This window comes from Protopterus annectens, chromosome 6.part0, assembly GCF_019279795.1.
Source record: "Protopterus annectens isolate FY-2018-M chromosome 6.part0, PAN1.0, whole genome shotgun sequence".
Lineage (NCBI taxonomy): Eukaryota > Metazoa > Chordata > Ceratodontiformes > Protopteridae > Protopterus > Protopterus annectens.
In genome coordinates this window covers 1,587,614,862-1,587,642,545 of record NC_056737.1, presented here as the reverse complement: position 1 = coordinate 1,587,642,545, position 27,684 = coordinate 1,587,614,862, and the positions used below count along the sequence as shown (strand labels likewise).

Sequence of the window (27,684 nt, the reverse complement as noted above, 5' to 3'; positions counted from 1 at the left end):
CTCCAGCTCTATTATTTGATTTGTTGATGTATACAAGAGATTTTTGTGATGATCTTAGGGACTTAATGTTATCATAGGGGTGAATAAGATTAGATAGGATGGGTGTTTTGTCAGGTTGATGAAGTATTTTGTGGACGATGGCCAGTTGATTATATTTCAGATGCTGGTGAAATTCAAGCCATCCAAGATGCTTTAGATTAATATAGTGATGAGTTCTATATGGATTACCTGTGGCAAATCTGGCTATGCTATTATAGGAGTTTTCTAGTTTTTTAAGGTTATTTTTTGACAGATTGGTAAATATGGGTGAGGCATAAAGAAGGGTGGAGATAAGATGTGTGTGAGCAATGGTTATTCTAGTTGCAGGAGTGAGGAAGGATTTAATCCTATAAAGAGAGCCTATTTTTTATTGGTAGTTTTCAGAATGTTGTTGATATGGGCATCAAAGTTTAGGTTATTATCTATGGTGATACCTAGCAGTTTGGTAGTTTGATCTTGGGATATGAGTGTACCGTCATGGGATGATACAGAGAAGTCTATTGGTGGAGATGTACTGGTAGGTGTAAAAAGGAGAAGTTTAGTTTTTTTAGGGTTTAATAAGAGGCAGCGTTTTGTAAACCATAGTTCTACAGAGTTAAATGTGTCTTGAGATAGGGAGTGAAGTTCAGATATTGATGAGGCAGAGCATATAAGTGTAGAGTCATCTGCATATTGGATGCATGTAGCTTGGGGAATTACTTGGTGAAGGTCATTGATGAATATAGAGAACAGTAGAGGGCCCAGTATGGAGCCTTGAGGAATTCCAGTATTAACAGGTAGCTGAGTAGAAAGAATGTTGTTCCCAGAGTACAGCTTGATGTCTGTTATTTAAGTAGAAATGAAACCATTTTATAGCTAGTGTGTCAAGAGACAGAGATTTGAGAATGTTTATGAGTATAGTGTGATTTACCATGTCGAAAGCTTTGGACAGGTCTATGAAAAGTGCAGAGGAGAGCATGTTAAGGTTTCGGTTGTTATTGATAGTGTCAATAAAGGAAAAGAGGGCATTAGTTGTGCTATGGGAAGGTTGGAAGCCATGTTGGGTGTTGGAAAGCAGGTTATTATGGAGAAGGTGGTCTAGCTATTGCCTATGGATACATCTTTCCATGATCCTAGATAGAGGAGAAAGTAGGACTATGGGTTGATAATTAGAGAGTTCAGTGGAGTCTCCTCCTTTGTGAAGGGGAATAATTTGAGAGACTTTCCAGAGTTTAGGGATATATCCTTCAGTGATGGTTCTATTTATGAGGATGGAGATGGGGTAAGCAATTGATTTGGCTGCTATCTGTAGGTATTCTGAGGGTAGTTGGTCAGCAGAAGGAGTACATGGTTTCAGTTTTTGGATAAGGGTGAGAATAAATGCTGTGGGGACAGGTTGGAAGAGAAAAGGTGGAGGTGGGTTAGAGTCAGAATTGGATGCTATGTCTTGAGGAGAGAGCTGACAGGCAAGAGCTTGAATTGCTTTGATAAAGAAGGTGTTTAAGGTGTTTGCAGTTTGTTTAGGATTGTCTTTGTCAGTGCGTTGTGGGTAGGTGTGATAGATTGACTTGGGTGTAATAACTGATTAATACTTGACCAAAACTTTTGGGGTTTATTATGGTGGGTCTGCTGAAATTGTAAATAATAGTTTTTTTATCAAACACTATGGCCTTTTTTGTTTCATTTCTCAATTGTTTGTAGTTTTGGATGTCAGTATGGTTTTTAGTTAAGCGTGATTTATTCCAGTATTTATTTCTGAGATGGATTTTTTGTTTGGTTTCCCTAGTAAGCCATGGAGCAGATTTTGTTCTTATCCTGATAGAGCGGGTAGGAGCATTATGGTTGAGTATGTTTAGGAAATTAATATTAAAGTAATCAACAGCTTCATCAAGAGAAAGGTATTTTAATGGGGACCAATTACATGCTTTAAGTTCACTAAGGAATATATCTAAGTTGAGTTTTTTCTTGGTTCTAATTTCACTATATATGGGTTGAAAGGGTGGATTGGTTTTTAGTCTGATGATGTAGGTTAGTGAGTGGTCACTTATGTCGTCAGGGAGGGTTCCGGTTTCATAAGTCTGAGGTTGACTATTAATAAGTATCCAATCTAAGGTGCTTTCTTTCTTGCTATTTTTGTTTATTCTAGTAGGGGAGGTAATAGTTTGGGTGAACCCATAAAGCTTAATATGGCTAGTGGGGCAGTTGTTATTGCAAAAATCCCAGTCTATGTTAAAATCGCCTAGGATTATTGTTTCTTGGGGAAGGTTTAGAGATAACCAACAAAGTATGTTTTCAATGGTAGTGATATTATTACCTGGAGGAATATAGATACTAATAATATAGATAGATTTAACTGGGTTTAGCTGAAACTTGGTAATAAGTATTTCAGCATTTGAGTCTTGGGAAGGTTTGTGGTTAAAGATGGTTATTTGAAGATCAGATTTGAATAGAACAGCTACTCCACCACCTTTCTTGGTTACACGGTCAAGGCGTGTATAAAATTTCATTGTCTTTTGTTGCTGGTTTAAACCAGGTTTCTGTTAGACATGTAATATCAAATGAGTAGAGTTCCAAGAGAGCATGGAGTTGTGTTATTTTATTATTAATGCTCCGTGTGTTAAGGTGAGCTATTAAGAGTGAGTTTGGAGGTTTTATAAGTGGGTGAATGGTAGAGGAGTTTGGGTTATTGAGTTGAATGGTACTTGAGGTGTTTGGGCCAAGATTTGGGTGAATGTCTCCGTCTTTTAGGGAGTGGAGTAGTGTTAGATATAGATTATTAGTAAGTTTACTGAAAAGAAATGGATATCTTCCGAGAAGAAATGGATATCTTCTGGAGTTAGGGGAGTTATATCTAATGTGTACTGTCCTATGGTATTTAGGTAATAGATAGTTGGGTATGGATGTAACGTTGAAATGGTCAGTGTGAGAGGGTAGTGAAAAAGAGGTAGATCGTTTAGTAGGACGTAACAAGTTTGTGTATACAGGGTGCTCATAGGAGGTTAATAGGTAGACAAGAGTTAATGGAGGTAGAAGTGTGAGTATGAGTAACATTTGTAAGTAGATTAAGGTGTAGGGTTTATTCATAGACATGGTAGATAAAAATTTTATCTATATGTGCAGTGGTAAAATTGGTGAGGTCAGGAAGGGTAAAGGGAGAGATTGGTGAGATAGGGTGTGGTTTTTTAAAAAGTCAGGAAAGCGTGAGAAAGTGTGATGGGAGTGAAACTGTGATTGGTGGAAATAGAGAGGGGTGTGGTTTGATAGGTATAATTTTAGGACCTCTAGGGGTGGGTGGGAATTGGGGGTAGGATAGGGGAGTGGAGTGAGCCCGCAGGGCGAACGGAGCGGGTTGGAGCAAGTAAAGATGAGCTCCTGGAGACAATCAGAAAGCTACCGATTGTGGAGGAGCTCTAGGTAGTTCCAGGTGAGTGTAGAGTTGTAGTACTATAAACAATTAACAAGAGATAGTGGAGAAGGGAAAGGGAATAAAGTAAACAGAGGGGGTAGTAATAGAAAAGAGGATAAAATGAGGAGAAGCTAAGAAGTAAAGAGGGATATTATACTAGTGAAGAGAGAATGGAGTGTAAGAAGCCAAGTTAAGGGTGCCACCTGGTGGACAACAGCTTGAATTACAGTTAGTTGGCTAGGTAGAAATAGAGAGGAAGAGGTGAGTCTATTAATAGAACCAAGAGGAGAAGGGTTGACAAAAGTAGGGTGAGAGTTGGAACTGGCTGCTGGGAGCCTGGCTCAGGAGGGCGACTTAAAACATACACTACTTGGTTTTATATAATACAGAACAATTCTGTCCACAGTTTTATCAGGGGTCAAACGTACTTTCTTAAGTTCCTTAGTAGGGAGGGATTTATAGCACAGGACAAAGGAGTCTTGGGGGTGCAGTTGAGATGGAAGTCTTTAGCGACCAGGCAAGTTGATTCCCAAGTTCTTAAATCAGAGAGGAGGTTGAGAGCTGTGAAGGTTAGAGAAGGAAAATTAAAAGTTAGGTGAAATGGTCAGCAGTATATTCAGAGCACAGCTTACACAGTTAAGGAAAATGCAGACAGTTACATTGTTAAAACCACCTTTAACACATACAAGTACTTAAAGGGACCATTGTAAACAGTAATTCACAGTAGCTAGGTCTAACAAACAACAAGCATTGGTTTTGTGTCAAGTGTTTCGTGTATCTACAAACTATTATAGAGAGACACAGTCAACTTGTCTGACAGAGTCAGACAGCCCACATATATAATTTGATTACAAGCAAGCCAGGTATTCCTGCTGAGTAACTCAGAAAAATATAGTAAACAGTATTAGGTGTGTCTTAAGAGGATGATGACAAAATAAAACAGTAAAATCAGCAGACATGCAGGTGAAACATATCCAATGCAAGTCCCTCCAGATGTCGCATTAAACAGCCGGCTCACACTTCAAGAGCGAAGCGGCAGCCATACAATTACAACACACGCCAGCCAGCAGTGCCTTCTCCACAATCAAAGAGCAAGCGGCAGCTATACAGATAAAAGTATACGCTGGCCAATAATGCCTTCACATTAAATTAAAAGCGAAGCAACAGCTATACAAATTAGAAATAATGCCAGCTTATAATGCCTTCCCACAATTAAGAAGCGTAATGGTGGCTAGGATAGTTTAAAAATGTGCGCTAACTAATAATGCCTTCCCCATATTGAAAAAGTAAGTGGCAGCAATACAGGTTAAAAAATACCCAAGCTAGTATTGCCTTCTCCACAAATAGAAAGTGAAGCGGCAGCTATTCAGATCAAAGTAGACGCCAGCTAATCTAATAAAGCTTTCACTACAATTTGAAAGCAAAGCGTCAGTTAAACAAATTTAAAATAAACGCTAGCTGATAATGCCTTCACCACAATTACAGTAAAGTGGTAGCTAACCTAGTTCAGATGTACGCTAGGTATTAATGCACAAAATGAGCACAGTATTTAGTAATTAGGACTGTTCGTAGAGATTCATGCGATGTAACAGATGTAAATAGAATATATTACTGTGCAGCTAAATTAATAACAGATAAAGTCGTACCCCAAAAATACAGGGCAGTAAGGGAAAGGAAAGGGAGAAATCAAATGCCATCATGGAAGCGTTGAATAGAGAAAACTATAAAGCAATTAAGACAAGAGGTGTTACTGTTCGGAGAGTATAGAAGAAAGAACAGATCAACAGAAATACTCAGAAAGATAGACATGATGAAAGCAATGCACAGTATCAGAAAAGATCAGGATCTGTCATGCACTATCGCAAATAATAAACTAAAAATATCAGCACAGGCAGAAAGACTTAAAAGATATGTAGATAAATATAAATCAAAAGTACAAAATAAGCAATTCTTGATGACCCAAAAACGTTTTATAGAGAACTGGGAAACAAGGCAAAAAGGAATTGAAATTGGAGATGCTAAATGGATAGAAGTAGTAGAAGAAAGAACAAGAAGTTCAAATGTACTGGATATGAAGTGATATGAAGTAACAACCAGAGAGATCAAAGCAAATTTAAGAAAAGCCAGGCCTAGATGAAGTGATTAACTTCTGGTTAAAAGTATTAACATCTTTACATGAAGATTTAGCAATGAGTAAGAACCATTTGTGTGTGCACCCTGAACAGACACCAATCTGGTTACCAACAGGAAAAACAATACTCCTACTTAAGAGCAAACATGCAGGCTATCCTAAAAACTAAAGACCAATAACTTGCCTTCCAATGACCTATAAACTGTATACTGAAATTGATGTTGACAAGAGTTTGTAGTCATTTAGAAAAAACTCAGTCATGGGAAAAGAACAAAAGGGTAACAAAAGAAAGTCATATGGAAGGATCGTTTGTTGTTAAATAAAATCATAATGGAGAACTGTAAAAAGGGCAAGATTATAAGTATGGCATGGATAGACTACAAAAAAGCATTTGACAGTATCCCTTAAAGGAGAAATTATTATTCCAGGGATAAAAATCCAAAGGGGAAATTCCAGGGTGACTCTCTGTCACTGCTGCTCTTAATGGGTTAAGGGCAAGACAAAAGTTGTCTACTTAATAAATTAGGCCATGGCTACAATTTGCCTTCCAGAAAACAACAAAGTATAAAGACTTCTCATCTTCATTTTGTGCACAGTTTAAAACTGTATAGTTCATCAGATGATGAACTGAACGCACAGTGGTTAAAACTTTCTCAGATGACATAAGAATGTCATTTTGTCTTGATAAATGTGCAAAAGCAATCTTTAAAGCAGGAATGCTGCAGCACCAAGAAAACATCAATTTGGGACAGGAATGTGACATAAAAGAACTTGAGCAAGAGGGAGTGTACAAATTAACTGATGAAGGCTCAACAATAAAGCATGAACAAATGTGAGTAAAACTTAGAAATATTTGAGAAGACTTAAATTAATTCTGAAAATAGTGTTGACATCTAGGAACAAAGTCCAAGTTATAATCTAATTTGCTGTTCCTGTCCTATTGTACAGTTTTGGAGTGATTGACTGGCCTCAAAAGGTGTTGGAATAGTTGGACAGGAAAACAAGAAGGATGCTTCATGCTCATCAAATGATTTATAAAGAATCACTGTATACCGATACTATATATCCCCCATTTTGAAGGAGGTATGGGCCTCCTTGAAATTGATTGTATAGATCTGCAGTTGTAGGACTGCATCTCACAGGACCCAAACAGAGTGAAAGTTTTAAAACATGAGAAGAATAAGTCTAAGATGACTTCCCTGCTTAGTTTAGTGGAAGCATATTCGTGTCAAGCAGGAATGGAAATCAAACCAGATGTAGGTAAAGCTCAGGCAGCAGCTGAATGTGCCAAAAAAACAAAGAAAGAATATAAGGTGAAGGATCAGATGAGAAGGCAAGAAATGTAGAAAATGCATAAATATAGCTGCAAGTATGTAAAACTCTTGGAACAACTTCATGTTGATCAGGATCAAACGCATGAATGGTTAAGAAGAGGTGAATTTAAACCAAAAGACGAAAGTTTAATATTAGTGGCCCAAGATAGCGGACTGGATACACGTTAGTTTACAAAGTCCATTGAACATGTGGAAGAAACAGGCAAATGTAGGTTTTATAAAACAGAATTAGAAGCAGTTGCACATCTTTTTGCTGGCTGTGATTTAATGGCAGAAGGACTGTATACTGAAAGGCCTAATAATGTGACAAGACTGTTGCATTGGGGATTGTGCAAACATTTTAATATTGAAGTAACTGAAAAACATTGGAAACATGAGTCACAAAGCATTGTAGAAAATGATAAAGTTTATATCACATGGGATCACCCATTACCAACAGATCAAAAATAGATGCAAGAAAACCACTTATAATAGTCCAGGAAAAAAAAGCAAAAGTAGCATTGATCACTGAAATTGCTGCACCCAGTGTCTTACATACAGAGAGAGACAAACTCGTAAAATACTAGGATTTCCAGGCAGAAACCATGGCAGTGTGGAGGAAGGATACCCAGACAATTTCAATAGCAGTAGGAGCAACATCTTATAAAAAGAAAGAATTAACAATCGTACTTAGATATGTTACTGTTGCATGTAACTCTGTATGAATTGCAGTTGGAGTAATTACTGGTTACATTGCAGGTGCTGCGAAGAGCACTTCTGGCTAACCTCAAAGATTGAAACATTACTAATTTCATGAACTTTAATCATACTTTGACTTAGGAATGGAGTCCATTCTTGCCATGGTATTAAACCCAAAAGACTTGGAGAAATTAAAAAAATAGAAAAGGAAGAAAACCATATTAATATTTTTTCCCCTTTTACATGCATTATACATTGTGTATGTTTTCTTTATTTCTTTATAACAACAATCATTTAGACCAGCATTGCATAAATTGCTTAATTCCTGCCTTCTTTTAAACCTCATTCCTCCTCCTAGGAACACTGTTCCATATGTTTCCACAAATATCATTTATTTCTTTGTAATTTGCTCCTTCCTTTTTCTAAAGATCCCTCATCCATTTTTTATCTCTTTCACATATTCAGTACTTTAAATACAGTTGGTTTAGATTTTGTTTTCCATTTTCAAGTAATTGTTTTTTTTAGAAGCCAACAGAATTAAACTTAACAAGACCTTTCTATGTTTGGGCAAATCCTGTGTCCCATCTTCAAAGAATCATTTGCTTAGTTACAGCCATTTGCTCCTCCAATATTTCTGAGAGAATACTCTGTCAGGAATTTTTAAAATCTGCCAGCTCATTACAGTCACAATCGGGTAAGGATGTTTTAATCCTGCCAATTCGCCCCCGGACGATTTGACCTGGGACGGTTGGACCCAAACAGCAGCCTCAAATTGAGTGTGGTTCTGTTATTAGAATAAAAGATGCATGCTAAATACCAAGTTTAAAAATGCAAACCTTTAAATTAGATTACTGGTGTATTTTAGTAATCAATTTCTTTATTATATTGCTGCAAAATCACAAGTGTTATGAAGACTGTGGCAACATACTCACAATAATGTCAGCAGTTGCTCTTACACTGCAACAAACTCAAACACAAAACTATAGCATAATTCAGAAAAACAACACTGCGCATTTACAATTTGGGAATAATGGCTACTCTACTCATTCAATGACTATGTGTACCACAAACTTTTAAAAACAAAAGTGACAGGAAGACTGGAAACAAGACACTGCCCCTCGCCCAACTTAAGCTACGCTACCAAGGGCAGACATCAATTCGCTTTATACACCACAACAAATAAAAAAAAGTCTGAAATAAACTTGAAGTCAAGCTACAAAACCTTTCTGCAGAATGGGGGGGGGGGGTCACAATAAAAATGAAAAAGAGATCTAGAAAGAAAAACAGTAAAAGCATAAACCCAGCTAACACCTCATTGTTCAGTTACAACGAGAAAGAATTCCTCAGCAGATACACACAGAAGCTATCAATACCAAACGTAACTAAAAAAAAACCAACTACAATAAAAGTGTCGTAAGCACAGTTTGGAAGCCTCAAAAGTCAAATAACAAATACAAACACAACGGCAACAGATCACTCATTTCTGAAATTGCCAAGCACTTACCCTCACCTGGGTCCTGCATTTGGCAACACAGGATCTCTTAAAGTCCCAGGCCACTTGAAGTGCTAATCGAGCAGTTGAATTTGCACAGTGATGGAAACCAGCTTAAGTGATGCACTGCACATGTACAAGGCATTTCACAAAAGCATGCAATCTTTAGATGTTTATTGATGAAACTTTGCTATGTTTCCACAGTTATGTTAAAAATGTGCATGTCTCTACTTGTGAACTAAACTTGACTAAGTACTCCCTGGGTTTGCCTGCAGCCGGGAATGGTAAAGGTTTAGAGAAATGAAAAGCGCATTGTACTTTGCCTGCTGGAGGTGGCAAGGCAGCGATCCATATTTGGAATGCTAGCCCCAACCCACATCCAGATGGAGGAGGAAATTGAGGAGGAAATAAGGAATTGCTTGAGCTTGGATGATAGCAACAGACCTGAGGAAGAAGAGAGAGAGAGCATGAATTTAAGGACCAACCCCCCATCTACCCCCAAAAGAAATGCATTGGGGTCGAACAGTCTGGGGTCAAATCGTCCGGGGTAGAACTGTCCACTAATAAATCACATATAAATTCATACATGAAATTGAATAGAAATGCATTGGGATCGAACCTTCTGGGGTCAAATAGTCCTGCTTCCCTTTCTTCCCCATCACACCTCAAACATTTGCCATCTACCTGAGGAAAGATTCTTTGAAGTATGCTTTGGGTGTAAAAATACATATGAAAACTAAACAAAAATCCTAAACCTTCTAAACTTTCTTGCATACATGGGAGCCATGCTTACATATGTGTCTTCCCATTGTTCCTTGGGATGGAGTTTGGCATAATGCTTAAGATAATTACCTCACAAACACAAGGTACATGGTTTGATTCTCATCACTGAAGGAAATGGCTAGGCTTAAAATGGTCCACAAGGACTGCTAGCCTAGTAACTACCTATAAACATTGTAAATCGCTTTTACAGTCACTCTTCCCAATCTTTTCTAACCTCGTGTGATTGATTCTTACAGTTTTGCAGTATTTTATGTACCCTACTAATTATCCCCTTTTTTAACACCAGCTTTAGTTCGAGATTTGACTAAAACTCTACCAAAGCAAGTTTCTCATTTGAGACTCTCCTATCCAAACTTCTTGGCCTTATCCCAGTCTATTACTTTTCCTTCTCTAGTTATTTGCTCCCAGTACCTTGGTTATTTTGCCAGTGTCCTTTTCGGGTGTCTCTCTTCTTTATTGAACATCCAGATACGAAAAAAGACTCTTGGAGCAAGTACTTTTTCTGTTCTAATGTGAGATACTCAGGAAACGTTCTTGAAATTCTGCCAGCCCAAGTAGTTTTTTTTAATTAGAAATTTCCAGAGGTATGATTTTTGCAGATTGTTGTGAAATTTGCAGAGAACACTCTGCAGTGCAAGTTATATTGTAGTTGAGAAGATAGCTTGTAATTGCCCTTTATATAATTGCATGCATTTACATTTACAGACATGCTAACACACTATCCTTTTTATTTTTAAAGTTAGGTAAGTTTTGCTTTATTGTAATTGTTTAATTTTATCAAAATCAGTTTGCTATTTGTCAAGTTATGATGTCTAAATATTGTAATTGCCAAAATTAGTACCATGTAAGGCTCCCTCCAGACCAACTTTCCACAAAGTTACTGTATACGGACTGCAATGGTGTAAATCTACAGCTATGAAAAGTTAAAGCACCTCTACATTTTCTGTATTTACTTAATGCATATAATGTTTACTTTTAGGGTTTGTGTATGGGGGGTAATATGTTTGTTAACTTCCTTTTATAGTGTTTATACTGAAAAAAAAACATTTTGTACACCTTTCCTTTAACTTGCAGGTTGTAAGAGCTGCAGAAGAAGCTGCATCAACGTTGGCAAGCTCCATTCACCCAGAGCAGTGCATCAAAGTTCTGTGCCCCATAATTCAAACAGCAGATTATCCAATTAATCTTGCAGCTATTAAAATGCAAACAAAGGTCATTGAGAGGATATCTAAGGAATCCTTGCATCAGCTGCTTCCTGACATAATTCCTGGATTGTTGCAGGTAGGTAAAAGTCTTATTAATATCATCAGTAGATTGTTCCAGGTCTGCAAAATGTATTATACTCTACTCTGAGTTATGCGAACTGTTTCTACCAGCCTTTAGCTCAGGAATACAACTGAGGTGGGAGGTTAATTTTCCATAATGCCTGCCTGCATCACATGTATAGATGTTACATAACTTTCGCACCATAGCAGATAAACAGTGGAATGTTTGAAAACTGACATTTCAAGTGAACATGTCCTGTTTATTTTCTACCTGTCTTTCATATAGATATGTTCCATTTTAGTTGAACGGATGAAATCTGTGTCAAAATCAGTTTCATATAGTTGTGGTATTAGTGCAACATACATAATTTTGCATGTTCAGCATTCACTCAGAGTGGAGTGAACAGCAGCCAAAACTTAAAATGTTATGTTTTCTGGAATGTTATGTTCATTATAAGCCCTGCCAGTGGGAGAGTTATACAACAGTTTTTGTCCCTTGTGGCATTTGAGTTTGATCCCAAATGCAAACCTTGACAGCTGAGACAAAAATCAAACTGTAAGTAAATTCCCAGTCCTGGCAAGTGTTACATGTATGTTATCTTCTCGGGAATATTTTATTTACATAAAACATTTAAAGTTAAATGTTGCTTGTTTTTTTTTTTCTAAAATTACAAACAATTATGTGTTTTTAAACACATTGTGACTGTTAATTTAAGTACCAATGACTTAAAGTACTTTTAAGTAAATTTTAGATTTTATATATTGTCAAGAAAATATCTTGCATTTTGTTTTTTCATTCCTTAACAGAGACAAACAGTTTATTTCAAACCAACATCAGTGTATATGTTTCAGGCAGATAGTAAATTCATAGTATACACTGACCTATTGTATAGTGCCAGTAGGGCACCCCAGGATATGTATTATAGAAAATTTCCCACGTCACCTTTGGAAAGTGTCATTGTAATGATAACCAATTACATTTTGTTTAACTGCCTTTCTGTATCCCCTTTTCTGGCAGACTTTTCTCCAAGTAGCGACATGTTCCCTAAAAGGGTACCATTGATGGTCTCTCAGTCTGCTTTGGTAGATGCAATTAGCATAATGTCCATATATGTCCCACAGTTTTCAACATTCTCTTAAGATGTCTTAGTAACTTTTAACTGCTGTTTCATCCCATGGCTGTCTATAATTTATTGGATTGCATTGCAACTCATTTTTCTTACTTTGTTGGATTTTTCTTCATTGAGTTTGATCATCCTTTTTTAGTAATGAAGGCAAAATATTTTATGAATGTTTTTGACTGATGTACTTGTAGTAAACTGTTAGCGGCAAAATATTTTCATACGTAGAGTTTTTGTTAAGGCCTTAATCATAAAATTAATTAATGTGACCACTGTGTTTTATTGAAGCAGTCTACAAAAGATGGATCAAAAGTTTTTAAGTGTATCCCTTATTAGTAGCCATCTTAAAATGATGAGAGTCAACTTCAAAAGAGATTTTTGCAAGCAAATGCGATCTTTAGAAAATGTTGAATTTTTCCATCTGTCAGTGGGAGTGTTACAGATTTCACAGAACAGCACAGTATTGGCATTCAGCAGTGAATGTTAAGGTTGGCAGACTGAAGTTTTGCAATACTATTTTCATATATATATTTTTATACTGAGCAGCATAAAAGCTGTAAGTTACATCTGCTGTTTTCAGTGCATGCTTAGAAGTCCACCTCTCTTTTCTTTGTTTAGCAACAAACATGAATGAATGTAATGTGCCTCATCTCAAGGTCTTTTTTTATGAAGATAACTTGGTAAGCTATCTGCAGGCACTGGCTTACTCAGAAGCGTAGCTAAGATGGGGCAAAGGGGGCAGCTCCCCCAGGTGCAAGGTATTAGGGGGTCCAATTTGGAGATGCTAGTCAATCAGTAGTGTAATACCAGTATTCATTTTTATACTAACATTACTGAATGTCGGTACAGGAGTAAATTCCAGTGCTGCTTTTTTGGACAGGAATGCCAGGACTGAAGTACTTTAGTGCTTCACTTCGTATGTGGTATGGTTGTACAAGCCATTGGCTGCAGTTTCAGTTTTAAAAGTAGAATGTTTAGTCCTGAAACAGGGCCTTTTTTTGAGCTACTAAACTTATAGTGGAGTGTCAGCTTGGGAAGTGGCACCAGGCACTAGATGAGCCAGCTATGGCTACGGTCATACTCCTTGTCCAAACTTTGTCTTTGCTCTTTGAGCTGTGGAATAGGACTGACACTCTGTGTGTCACAGTTTGTTGTCTAGGACACTTAAAGCTCTTTGGACCTGGTCAGCAGTCGTTTAATTCTACCTTAGTTCACATTGTTGGCCCAAGTGGGAAAATCAGTATTCTTGGTTGTGCAATTGAAATACCTATTACACCAGCCAGAATCCCATCTGAGCTTTACTTACCATCCTTTTATCCTACAAAGTCACAATTCCATCTGAAGAGAGTGTAGTGGCATATGCTTGAAGTGTTTTACTTCCTAAGCAAGGAAATATTCAGAGTCTTTGGTGATCTTCCAGCACTGTGTAATATTTGCATATTGTTGATTTGGAACAACACATTTAATGTAGTGTGTCTCAAGGGAAAGGCTAGCTGCAGACTGCATGAAGAATGAATAACCTGAACAAGAGAAGTAGGAACCACAGCTATGTGGATAAATAATCACAATCAAGCTTACCAAATTTATCACTCTTTTTGTTTAAGGGCTATGATAATACAGAAAGCAGTGTTCGCAAAGCAAGTGTGTTCTGCCTAGTGGCAATTTATTCCGTAATTGGAGAGGAGCTGAAACCTCATCTTGCACAGCTTACAGGGAGCAAGGTATTGTATTGCAGTCATGCTCTTGCTTTTTTTTTTTTAGCTTTAGTTTATGTTATTGTATGGTAATAAAGCAATAGTGTGAAATTATTTTTTTCTCTTACTTAGCCAGTGGCAGTCTGCTGAAAGAGAATTGTGAATTGGAAAGCCTGAAATTCCACGGAAATTCCAGAGTAAACTAGAAAAATAGCTTTATTAGGGAAATTAGTTTGCCTCCACTGACAGCATCCCAGTGCACTGTTGTCACTCCAAAGGTCTGCTGCCCTTGGGGGTTCGGGGAGTGCTTTTTCTCATTGTAAAACAGTGTAAACCTTCTTCCATAGAAAATGCAGCATCAAATTTAGAACATAAGGGATGAAGGAGTATGAGGTACAACATCTCCCCCTGCCCCTGTGTTATTGAGGTGGGGGTTGTCCTACTCTGCAGTAATGTGTGTCAGCATAGTTCTCAACCTAGGGGTGGGAGGTTGGCATAATTGTTAAGGTGTTCATCTTACAAACACAAGGCCCAGGGTTTGATTCTCAGATGGGGTAAATGGCTAGGCTTAAAATGGCCCACAAAGGCAGTTAGCCTAGTACTAACCTATGAACCTGCTAAGAGGCCAATGTGGAACAGAGACCATAGCAATGTGTGACGAACAAAATGTGGAACACCCTATTTTTGCACTGGGCGAAAAGCGTAGCTTGACTATTGCCATGGCCTTTCAATCAAAATAGACACACACGCACACATACACTAACCCTTGGCATACCTCTCAACTGTCCAGAATTTTGCAGAATGCCCAAATTTTTGACTCTTATTGTTGGTCTGTTCCTCATAAAATATGTAGTTTTCTGGCAAATCGCAGAGAATTTAAGTAGTAAGACAATGAAAGAAATTTAATTTTCAGACATAATTTCCTTCAGAACTTGTATGGTAACACAAAACCAGCCTGTTATTCTACCAGCTTTCTACATTTATAAGGGTAGTATTTAAAATTGGTTCCTTTTTGGGCCTTTGTCTCACCATTAATTAAGGCATGTCCAGATTTCTTGTGCTAAGAGGTTGAGCGCTATGACACTCATGCTCACACACACATATTCGCCCTTGTCATACCTCTCAACTGCCCAGAATTTTGCAGAATTCCCAAATATTTGCCTCATATTTTTGGTCTGTTCCTCATAAAATATGTACATTTATGGCAAATCACAGAGGAATGAAATAAGATAATGACAGACATTTGAGCTTCAGACATCATATCCTTCACATCATGTATGGTAACACAAAACATGTTATTCTATCAACTTGCTAAGTTTATAAGAGCAATATCTAAAAAATTGCCCCTGTTTGTGTGGTTTGGCTGTTGGCTTTGTCCAGATTTCTTACTCTAGGAGGTTGAGAGGTATCCGTTTAAAGACAGTGAAAAAAGTAAAATAGAAGCAAAACAGTATCAAAGTAAATAACTGCAATACCAGCAGTTAAAAGGATTCCTTTTAACTGCTGGTATTGCAGTTATTTATTTTGGATTATTTCAAGAACAAAAAGGAAAATTGGTTAGGCATAAAATGACCATAAGGGCAGCTAGTATTTACCTATGAACCTGTAAAAGAAAACATGATCATTGGATGTGTAATTGGAAATTCACCCCCAGTCTGGCCCCTTGTCTCTAATGGACAGTGGTCAACATTAAGTAATTTAATCCTCATCTAATGCAGTCTCCCCCATAACCCTTAGCTATCTCTTTACTAACATACCCCACCACAAAGTCATCCAAGGAACTCTGGGACAAAACTGGGTTGGGTTGCATACCTAGGCTTCTAAGGACCCTGGTAGTTAGCCTAGTCTAAACTTATGAACCTGTGACCTCCCTGAGTGCTGGATTAAGGAGAATCTTTATGAGCATCTGTCTGGATAATCTGTATCCCACTGTACCTTTTAACTGTACTGATGGTTTTGCTAGGGCTGCATGTTCCGGTTTTGTTGTCTTTACCAAATGGTGTGGCTAACATTGTCCTCCTTGAAGGAGAAATTAATGTCCTGGATGCTCATTTCTTGGTGGAAGTGCTGTTCAGCCAGCCTGCTTAGGGCTTGGTCAGTCCTGCAGGGGAACTGATCTTCCCTCTGGTAAGGGCCTCTATAATTTGTTCATTCATATTTTGCTCCTTTGTTTCTAGGCCTTTGCCAATCCAGAAGTGAAAAAGGCCTTTTGAGTACTTCAGGAAAGCCCTTAATCATCACAATATCTTGCTTCTTTCAATGCCAGTTTAGTTGTCCAAGAGGGCAATGCTGCTGGCTGCCCCACTTCCAGCCCTTATGCTAGTCTGAGGCCTATTATTGATGTAAGGCAGTTGTCTGAGTTCTTGCTAACTTAGAAGACAAAACCAAAATATCAGTCAATTTTAGATGAGTCTTCTGCAGGCTATGTACTAGAACTCAGTGGTCCTCTCCCAGACTTTTCCAGTGGTGAATCAGTGGAATTCTTGGGATAGACACAAGCTGTGCTGCCCAAAGCTGGTAAGGCTCTTCTTGGTCCTGAAAGGGATAAAGAGTTTCCATTCCTTATGTCACCTAGCACATCCAGTTTATCCATTTTAATGGCTACACTGCAGGGGATCTTCCCTTTGACCCCGCAGGGTACCTGGAGTGTGTCCAGTACATCAGCATATTGGTTCCACACAGGCGATTCCACCGGTTCACTCCAGGTGGGCATAGTTTACACTGCAAAAAGCTTCCATTTGGACTTTCCTTTGGATCCACAATCTTTACGGAGGTGTCAGCCATTCTGACTGAAGCCTCGCAGAAGATTATGACCAGAGGCTCTGCACAGGATGAGGTAGATAGATGTATAGCCCAAGTTTGGCAAGAAAGGAAAGGCAAAGTGCGAGCTTATTGTTCCCAACAGCTATCTGAGGGAGAGCATTCCCTGTATTTAATCCATAACGTAGAGTGAGGGTTCCACATTTTCATGTGATGTAAATACTTTCTGTGATACAGTGAAGAAACACTGGGAGATTGTCTCTGAAGAATTGAGTGTACTTGTATCAGAAGTTGCATGGTTTTCTTTTAGAAACAACCTCAATCTGAACAACTACCCTATAGACAGGGAGCATTAGGAGGGTTTCCGCAGTCCCAGCGGCAAGACACTTATCCCCTGTCGAAGGTGTTGTGCATGTAGTTATATACACTCTGATATGCTTTTTAAACATCCCCACTTAGGTGTATGTTTTATGTAGAGTGCTCCACAAAGAACTTAATTTATTTGGCATCCTGCACCCTCTGGTATGCTTTTTACATAGGGAAAACTAATCATTCCTTTAAGGAATGGATTTTGGATCACTTGAGAGACATTAGGAATGGGAGGCAAGAACATGCTTTAGCATGCCATGTGGTGGCTAAAGGGAATTTCCATAAGTTTAAGTTTAAGTTTCTGGCACTGGAGGCAGTTGAAACTGATATCAAGGACAGGGATCTTAAGAATAAGACAGAGGCGAGGGAACAAGCCTGGATTTTATCACTCCAAGCAGATAGGTTTCCTTGAAGCCTATGCTGAAGGCATGCCCACTCCCACATTAATGTGTACCTATATTTTTTACATGAATGTTTTAAAACTTTTTGTATTTTGGCGCTAACTATATTGCTATTATGCGATGTAATTTATTTTTTATTGCTGTTTAAAATGTTTTTTATTTGTTTCTTGCAACAGGAAATTATGTCACAGTGCTACTGCTATATAGATGCTTCTTTTTAATGTGACTGTCTGACGAAGCGATCTGCTGTATTGTGAAAGAGTATACCTGTTTTTATTTTTTTACTTTTAAGTTGAATAAATCTAATAACCTACAGGCTTGGTGGCCTGGCACTTTGTTTATTTGGATATTGTTTTTGTTTAAGTGCCGTTCCTTAATCTTGGTGTTTTTTTGTTGTCTTTTGAGTTTACTGCTTGATAAAAAGACAGACACGCACACACACACACATGCATAAGCCATAGGAGTCCTAGTTTTGTACTTATTTCAGAAAGTAATATATTGTGCAACACTGGTACTGCCACACCAGATCAGTGATTGCTTTTTAGCAGTTTTCAAACCACAGCAGGGGTAAGTCACTTTTATTTACCTTATTGAGGAGTAATGCATACCTGTCCACTGTCCATGATTTCACAGGCCTTTACTGATTTTGCTCATACCTTTGCTTTGCCTTTGGAAAAAGTTTGATTTGTTAGTAAATCATTCAGGATTACAGCGGTGGTGGTGCTGCAGTAGCGTTGTCGCCTCACAGTAAGATGCTGTCCGGTTCGATTCTCAGCTAGAGCATCTTCTGCGTGGAGACATGCATGAATGGACGTACCTTCGTTGAAGGTTGTGCGTAAGGCCTGGCAAGCCGGTACGTAAAAATCAACTGCCAATCATTAGCGGACCGGAGTTCCGCTGTGGCGATCCCTAATCGGGAAAAGCCGAAAGACACAAACAAATAAATCCAGACATCGGAGTTTTATACTTATTGTTCAAAAATACATGTCGATGCAAAAGGTGATATTCTATTAACTTTTTAAGTGAATTAGAGCAATATTTTAAAAAGTGTTCCTGATTATGTGCCTTTAATCTGCTATTATTTTTGGCTTTGCACTGAATTCTTAAGCAAAGAAGTTGAAAGTTATAGCATCTGGTGTTCTGCCAGTATTTATAAAACTCTGAAAGAGAAAACCATCCTTGATGACTAGAAACCTCAGCTCTTCTTAAAATGCAAAGTTTGCACTGAGATAAGTCACTCTGGGCTGCTGATCTCTTTAGTTCTTACCATGCTCATGTTTATTACCAGCTTTATCCTAAGAGGATCATATCACAGCCCTGTTCAGGTTAAAGAGCATAATCTGGAAATTAATGCATTTTTTTCTTCTTCATTTTTCCTCAACCAGCAGCAGTTTTTGTGGGCCCCCACACAGTCAAGGACCTGCAGCCATGTGTAGTGCAGAGACCTAAAGTTGGCTATGTAGTTAGTTTTAGTGGAAAAACTGTCCAGCAGCAAGGTTTAATTAAGCCAGGGACACTGTCTCAGTGGTAAAATATTTAATGGAATTGTGATGCCTATTACTTGATAAAACACTGTTACTATAACCAGAAATATCTTTGAATTTTTTACTATAACCAGAAATATCTTTGAATTTTAAAGGAGATATAAATAAGCATTATTACACACCTGGTTTATTAAGTATACAAGATTGCTGTACTAGTTTTTGAAAGTTTGACAGGCTTGTTACAAAACATCAGGATAAGATAACTTACTATAGTTGGGCGATTGGTGCTTAAAGCTGGCAGTGGTGGCAGAAAGATAGTGTTCAGACCTTTTCTCTTCCAAAAGAGGTTGAGGAAAGTACCTGAAGCCAGAATCATCTATCAAGAGTAAATTCACAGCCAGTCACAATACCGTATAAAAATCAAATCCAACAACCACAACTGAATCAAAGATGTTGAAACCCACCTCAAATGTGCACAGTGTGGTGGATGGTGGGTGGGTGCTGCCATTGAAGAAGTGAGGAATTTGATCAGATAGTTTTACAGGAAAAGTAGGACTTGCACAATTGTATTTGTTGGTTTGAGGTAAGGTGATGATCTTGTTAGATCCACTTGAACGGCTGCCAGTATCCTAAATTCACATCAAAGTCCAATTCTTTTCCACTTGTATGCTATGAGGATTTTTGCTTCCTCCCAAATCTAGACACTACTGAAAAAAAAAGAAGAACTCAAAATAGTCTTTATGAATTAAGATGTGCATTCTTCAAGGTGTGATGTAAATCCAGTGTCAGTTGCTGAAAAATCAAGTTGTCCCTAAGATGAAGCTGAACATAATGGCGCAGTGGTGCAGAGGTAGCTTTGTCGTCTCACAGCAGGAGGTTCTGCAGTTTAATTCTCGGCTGGGGTGCCTTCTGTACAGAGTCTGCATGTCCTCCCTGCGTTCATGTGGGTTACTTCCAGGTGCTCCGGTTTCCTCCCACGTTACAAAGACATGCGTCTGGAGCATTTTTCCCCAGGCCTCCACTGAAAATTCGCTTCATTCCATGTCGTACTTTCCCAGTAAACAAATGTAAAATAAAATAAAAAAATAAAAGTAAATAAAATGACAGGGGTGCCTTCTGAACAATAGAAGATTGATTTACTTTTGCCAAAAAATAGCTGTTAGAGCCATGTGAGATTTTTCCTGTCTAGCTTTTACCAAAAGATTTAGGCCGTGATAGATTGGAAGATAATTACCCAAAAGATGAATACTGTATTTTGTTCACAAACTGATGAAGTCGAACATTAAAAGAGGAAGCCCAGAAGTAAATTACAGCCATTCCCAGTTTTCTGTAAGGACCAAGAAAAATGGTAAGACTGGCTACTACTGGTGATCCAGATTAAGTTTTTGACTTAGATTGCCAGCTGAATGCCTAAAAGTAAAGCCTGTTCCCACAGTGTTCTGGTCAGTCCAAACAACCTGGTAACTGCAAGGTACCATGTCCATTTATGTGCCACTTAAGTGTAGTGTTTGTAACTACCTGTATGGCCTCCGAGAAACAGTTCTTGAATGCTTCTCTGTCATATTCATGCACAAGGAGAGATGACCAGGAGTCCACTACCCCTAAATAGAAAAGTCATCACTACAGACGTTCTTGCCTGTGCATGAATCATTAGGTATTAGGACTTCAGCTTGAAGAGAAATGCTTTCTTGCATCTGTCTGTAAATTTGTCACCAACCCAGAGATGTGTCTCTGCAGAGCCATGGGGAAAAATGGTCATCTCCAAAGATTCTTTAAGCAGAATATTGAGCTCCACCATCATCCTGTAGAAGAGGCTGACAAAATTTAGAAGACCTGGCATCTAAAACTGTCCCAAGCAGCTGGTCCTTCAAGGACCCTCTCCAGATCAGTTTTGCCTCTTGCTGCTAAGGTTAACGTTTTATAATGACCCCAGGCTTCTCTAGTGTTCTTTTCTCAGAAACTGTGTGAAAAGTTGTGCTGTTTTGTTTTTTCTTGTTCTGTACTTCATTGGTCAGTCAGAGATCCCTCATCCCTGCCATATTTTTCAGCCCCTCATCTTGGCTCTCCTTATCCAGCTATTTATTATTATTTTTTTTTTTCAAAAATTTCTTTATTGCAGTTTTTTAGGTTACAACATATAAGACATTATACAATAAGATACACAACATACAACAAAACATAACATTCTATATACAATATATACAAAGAAGTCACTTCAAAAATCCAGTTTTTGTACTCACCACATATTCTACAGTGATAAGAAGAATAAAACAGTACCATTAGTTGTTTATTACATATACTAGGGAAAGTCAAACTAAAACCTCTTTATATAGGGTATGTGTGTTTTTAATCAACTTATCTGCGCAAAGATTTATAAAATAATGTTAAAAAGGTTCTAAGTATATCCTTATTGATTGTCATACATACATTGCTTATTTCACTTTTAGATTTAATATTTTTACCTCTTGAGAATGAAATCTAATAAGTATTCCCAATACTCTTGGTAATATTTACGTTTCTTAGTAACATATAGTAGCTTGTGGGAGGCAATGTATTTGATTGCTACATTTCTAAAACCTTCCCATGTGAGTGGGGTTGCAATAGTTCAATTCTTTGTAATATAGAATTTGACTAGAGAACATATGGTGGTGAGGACATGCTGTAAGACTCTGGGAAGATTATTCATATTTATGTGCAGTATAACTGTTTCCCAGGATAAAGTACTTTTTTGGTAGCCCATTTTCTCTAGTCTTGCCCTTAGTGAACACCATAAGTTATGAACTTTATTACATTCCCACATAACATGTAGAATGTCAGCTGTTTTTTTCTTGCAGTGAGGACATTCAGGTGAGTATTTGTTATTAAATTTACAAATTTTTTGAGGGGTTAAGTATGCATTATTGCTAATCATAAGTTGGGTGTAGAATAGCTTTTTGAACGGGCTAAATTTGCGCGTTTTCGATGGCATCTTTTTTATTTTGTTCAGTAATTTGTGGGTTTTTCTTCTGCCAGTATGAGGAGAATAAAGTACAATTCTGATGTTTTATATCATTTATAAGTTTATAGACTCTACAGATTGTTTTCCCCTTGGTAGTTAGATTATTTAGAATTAACTGGGACAAACTAGTATCTTGTTTATCAAAATTTTCAGTATGAAAGTTAGTGATTACAAGGTATTTTGAGTGAGTTCATAATAATTGGGAGATTTAATTGCTCTTGTAATTGTGTAATATCACATTCCTTCCATTTATAAATTTCCCATACTGTAATATCTCTTATTAAGGGATAATCTTGCAAGTTTATCAATTTATTATTTAGTAGCAAATTATGATTAAGGTGTATAGGTTGCAGTAGAAGGAGGGCATTTAATAATTGTACAGATGAAAAGAGCTTTTGAGTATTTAAAACCATTTGTTTAATAAGTGGATGTAAGTTCTTAAAATAAACAGATAATAAAAAATCGCAAGCCAGGTAAATCTCTAAGACCTGACGGATTTACCTCTGAATTTTATAAAATATTCTTAGAACCGGTCTCTAAAATCCTACTTAAAGTATATAACTGTATAATATAACATGAGATAACAGACTTGTATGTAAATAATTCTAAGACCATCCTTCTACTTAAACCAAATTCTGTCATGACGGATCCCACCAATTATAGACCAATAGCCCTCATAAATATTGCTCAAATTTTAGCCAACAGGTTGAAGAATATACTTCCCTCTATTATATCGCATAATCAGTTAGGTTTTATGGTACATAGACAAACAAGTGATAACACTCTGTTACTAGACACAGCTATCAGTTTATTAAAAACAGATAAACATCCCAAGTACATTATTGCCACAGATGCTAGTAAAACTTTTGACAGAGTAAATTTAAACTTTTTATTTAATGTTATGCCTTTATTTAGTTTTCCTAAAGAATTTATTAATAAAATTAAAGTTTTATATCAGATGGCCTGAACTTCCATTCAGATTAACAGTAATAAAACAAAACCTATCCCCTTTTCAAATGGCATGAGACAAGGGTGTCCACTTTCTCCTTACCTCTTTAATTTATACCTAGAACTCCTACTTCTTTATATATCACAGAAATCTTTTCTACACATTCCAAAAGTATTAAATACTAACATTATATATTCGGCATTTGCTGACGACGTAAATATATACTTGCAACTCCCCACAACAGATCTTCCTAAAATACTGACAGCCATTGAAAATTTCTCAGAGATTTCAAATTACAAACTAAATCCAAACAAATCCCAACTTTTCCCACTAAATCCCATAGGACATATGCACTTTTACTTCCCGGAGAGCAAAATAAAGATAACTTATCAGCTAAAATACTTGGTAATATATACTCCCAATTTTAGTAAAATTATTAAAAATAACTTAACCCATACATGGAATACTATTGAAAATGATATGAACAGATGGGAAAATATCAATATGTCTTTGTTATCAAAAAGCAGTTTCGTTAAGATGAACATGCTACCAAGAATTATTTTCCAAATGAACGCTACCTTCACAATTATACCTCAAAAATTTTTTATAAACATGGAAAGAAGTATATCCAGATTTATTTGGTATCCTAAATCTACTAGAATCAAATATGAAAAGCTTATACTTCCTAAATCTAAAGGTGGGTTAGGGTTACCTGATTTTAAATTATACTACAGTATTATCCAGGCATATAGACTATGTCAAATCTTAAATTATGAATCAAACACAAACGTATGGTCTAGAATTTGGTATGAACAAATTAAGACACTTGAGTGCAATTCTAGGGCTCTCCTATTCTTAAACTTATCTAGCTATTTATAAGCTCAAGCATACCCAAATAAAATGGCATCTTATGCACCAAACGCTACAGAGCTTTCTTGTCATAGAAGTGCTCTGTCAGCTTCGTGGAACTGACAGACTTTTGATGGCTGGGCAATAAAGTACCCTTTTGGGAAAAGCCTACCACTACTTTAATGTTCTGAGAAAATTGTGTCTTCTCTGTTAATATTTTAATTTTACACTAGGATTTTTTTTTTTTGTTGTTGGACTGCCATGTTGGCTCAAGGGATTTTACTGTTGTTATGACTTTGTTAAAAAGGTGTACAAAATCTATTTTGTACTATTTTCCTTTTTCTTCTTTTTTGTGTAAAAGAAGAGGGATGCAGAATACTGCGCTTTTAGGAGCTGTTGTGGAAAGTTTTACCTCAAGAACCTCATTTTTCTGTTAGAACATTTACTGACTCACTTCCTGTTTATTAGGCTTCTTTATCAGCTTAAACATGGAGTAATTGTCAGTCTTTGTGGTTATTGTTTCTCGCATCCACTTGAAGAAGAAAGTTAGAGAGTTTTTAGATATCCAGCCAGCTCCAATCACTACCTCGGGCACTGATGGTTGACTCAGCTTTGGCTTAAACTGGTTCCTTACAGCAGTCATCTTTTACTGCTGGCCCTTCTGATGTAGCTCCTGTGAAAGCCACTAAGGACTGGGAGATTGTCACATCCTTTGTAGCTGGAGGGTTGCCCTCACTGTGCAAGTGAGAGAAACATTTGCTGGTCTTGAGAGGAGGAGTGGAGAAAGGTGTACCATTTAGCCGGGTAAGGTGCTTGATTCCTGGCCTAGTGCTCATGTCTTGGGTCATTGTCTTTCCAGTGAATCCCCCAAAAAGAAAAAGCAGAAATTTATAAATTTTTCTTCTTCTGTATCTTTAACTATGGGCAGGGAAGATTTACTGGGATTTGCTAAGGGTTTACGCACTGCTTTTAATATGTTAAATTCTGTTTATTTACTGCCTTCTTATTTGAAAATAAAAAGATTTCCTTTACTCTCTGACATTGATTACCAGTCAGATGAGCAGGGAGGGGAGGGGAGTGTGATTCTTCAGTCAGTTCTCCTCAAGCTGAAGATTCTTACTTTCCGGAATGTGTTTCTTAACATTTCCCTTCAGAAGAATTGTCTTCTGAAACTATACACCAAAATGAAAGATTTCTTTCATTGGAAACCGAACAAAATCCCTGTCTCCCGGCAAAAGTATTATGATTTGTTACGAATAGATTTTCCACTGCTTGCAACTGTTATCCTGTGGTGTCTGCCATAGAGGATGTTTTCCTTGCAGTTTTTGTAGTATGCTTGACATCAGTCCCTTGCCCCCAAAAAGACTGATATGTGTGTATTCTAACCCCATTCCCTTTGACAAAGATATGAAAGCTTTTGATACATTTGTGAAGAAAGTGTATTCTTTTGCTATATTAACTTTCAGTATTTTCAACTTCCTTTCAAAAATGTGTACTTGTTTCTTTTGAAAATGTGAGAAAGTTAATGGTTAACCTTCCTTAGTCAGAGGTTAAAACTTTTCTGAATTCCTTAATTGGATCTACTTTTTCAGGTAACCAAACATCCAGAGAAGCTGCTACTGGTTCTGTTATAAGATTTGCTTGGTTTTGTCCTCAAAACTTGGCAAATGTTATAGCTGACATTTTAAGTTCTCCCCAGACAAAGATGTGTTACTTAGGGCATCTGAGGTCTATAAAAGATTTGATGAAAGAGGGACATTAATTCAAGGGGTGCCGCAGATTTTTTTCAACTCTCCTTTTCAAAGTTCAGTGAAAATTTTCCTTCCTTTTTAGAAAGCAGGGTGAGCAAGTCTCAGCAAAGTTCCAATGAACGGTATTTTCAGCAAGCTTTGGCAAAGAGGCTGAAAGCAGAAAGGGGAGCTTTACAAAACCAAAGACAGTACAGATAGTCTGATTGACTATTTGTCTCTTCACCCCTCCCCCCAACACACACACACCTTCTTACCCTGGCAATCCAACAAATCTGTCCATCATTCCTGGCCTCCTTGTTCATCAGAGGTCAAATGGCAATGAGAATCCATTCACCCTTTCCAAGGGATTCCTCTTTGTCCTGCAAACCAGACATCCCTGTTTCCTCCTATTTTAAAACAAATGTTAGCTCAGGGTGATAGAACATGTACCCTCAACTCAGTTAGGCAAAGGTATTTGCTCAAGGATTTTTCTGCAGACAAAGAAAGAAGAAGCTTGGAGACTATTCAAAGACCTTTCATTTCTGAATATTTTTTGTCATAATTTCAAAATGCAAAATATTATCCCTTCAAACCTTTTACCTCTTATGCCCTCCTGCAACTTCATGGTAGCATTGGACCTACAAGATGCTTATCACATTCCATTTTGCAAGGAATTCTGATGTGTTTTAGAATTTCTGGGTCTGGCTCACATTATCAGTTCTTTATCTTATACTTTGGTGTATCCATTGTAACAGAGATTGCAAGCATTCACATTTTTCCATATTTGAATGATTGTCTTATATTTGCAGACATTTTCTGACATGAGTTATGAAACTCCTGCTCAGTCTGGGGATTCAACTGAAATTGTAGATATCATCTTTCATCCCTTCCCTTTTTCAGGCTTCTTTTAGGAAATTTCTCAGGATTGTAGGTTTCATGCCTTCTGGGATTGTCCTGATTCTCTTAGCCAGGCTTCACATGAGAAGAATTCAAGGGTACCTCAGATCAGTCTGGACTCAGCATCATCACCATTTATCTTTTCAGATCCTATTTCTGGAGTTTGTCAGATGGTAGTTACTATACTGGGGTAGACCAGCTTTCTCTCAGCTAAGGTCTGCCCTACTCCCTTCAGCCCTCCCTGTCAGCCTATCATAGCAGATGCTTCAGACTTTGTGGAGCATTTCAAAAGGGGTAAAAGTGGACGAATTGTGGTACTCCCAAGACAGACAAAAACACGTAAATGTCAAAGAGATGTTGGCATTAATCAATGCTTTAAAGGCTTTAGGATCATAGCAAGTTACTGGGTTACTGGCCCTGAGGCCGTTTTAAGCCTAGCCAATAAATTAGCCCATGTTCCCACAAGTCAGCACCCAATGCCCCTTTCCCAGCAGGTACACAGGTGGAATCCCAGGGGTGTATTTTCTATTTCCCATACAGTCTCTCAGGTTCCTCTTAAAGTCAGATAATGAAGTACTCTGCTTGACGTGGAGAGGGACTCTGTTCCACAGATAGGGGACTCTCTGGGAGACAAATCTGTCCTGCCAGCAAGTCCTATTGATGTTGCAGACCAAGTTGAGGTTTTGCATGCAGGTCACGCAAGTGGAGTTTGGCTTGAGGATATGCATCTATGGTCTTCAGAACCTCTGCAAGTTATTGCAGACATTGCTATGGTGATGTGGTACATAAACAAACAAGGGGGTGCTCGATCTTATCCCCTTTGCAGACGTGCTGTAATTACCTCTTCAGGCTTCATACATCCAAAACTGTTAGCAGTCTAGCAGAGCAAGACCACGGCAGACCATTGCAAGTGGAAACTACACCCAGGGGGTCTTCTAGGAATACCTTCTCTAACTCGCTCAAGTATACTGACGGAGCCCTCTAAAAACCCTCCCCCTAGGTAATGCTGTAACGTACTTCAACATTATATTCTTAAACCTATTAAATAGCTTTGTTCCCTCCATAACCAAAAGAATTAAAAGTAACGCTGTCCCTTGGTTAACCAAAGAAACTAAAACCATCACGCATCTCTGAGACAAAGCCTGGAAATACTACCAGAAAATTAGAAATCCCACCAGCCTGAATGAATATAAACTACTTTGCAACAAGGTTAAGAAACTGATTGTATCTGACCGTAAATCCTACTTCTCCAAACTTCAAAATAATCACAAAACCACCCCTAAAAAATTCTGGAACAGTATCACCACCCTCCTCAATCCCGGCAA

General features: G+C 37.7%; 1 protein-coding gene across 1 annotated transcript in view; it reads left to right on the top strand.

The window, feature by feature from the left end:
- CLASP1 (cytoplasmic linker associated protein 1) overlaps positions 1-27,684 on the top strand; it is a 4,127,769-nt gene that overhangs the window by 4,054,111 nt on the left and 45,974 nt on the right. Inside the window, exons 39-40 of the mRNA XM_044073692.1 lie at positions 10,917-11,123; positions 13,833-13,949. Of these exons, the coding sequence (XP_043929627.1) occupies positions 10,917-11,123; positions 13,833-13,949 (324 nt within the window). The remainder of the gene's footprint in view (positions 1-10,916; positions 11,124-13,832; positions 13,950-27,684) is intronic.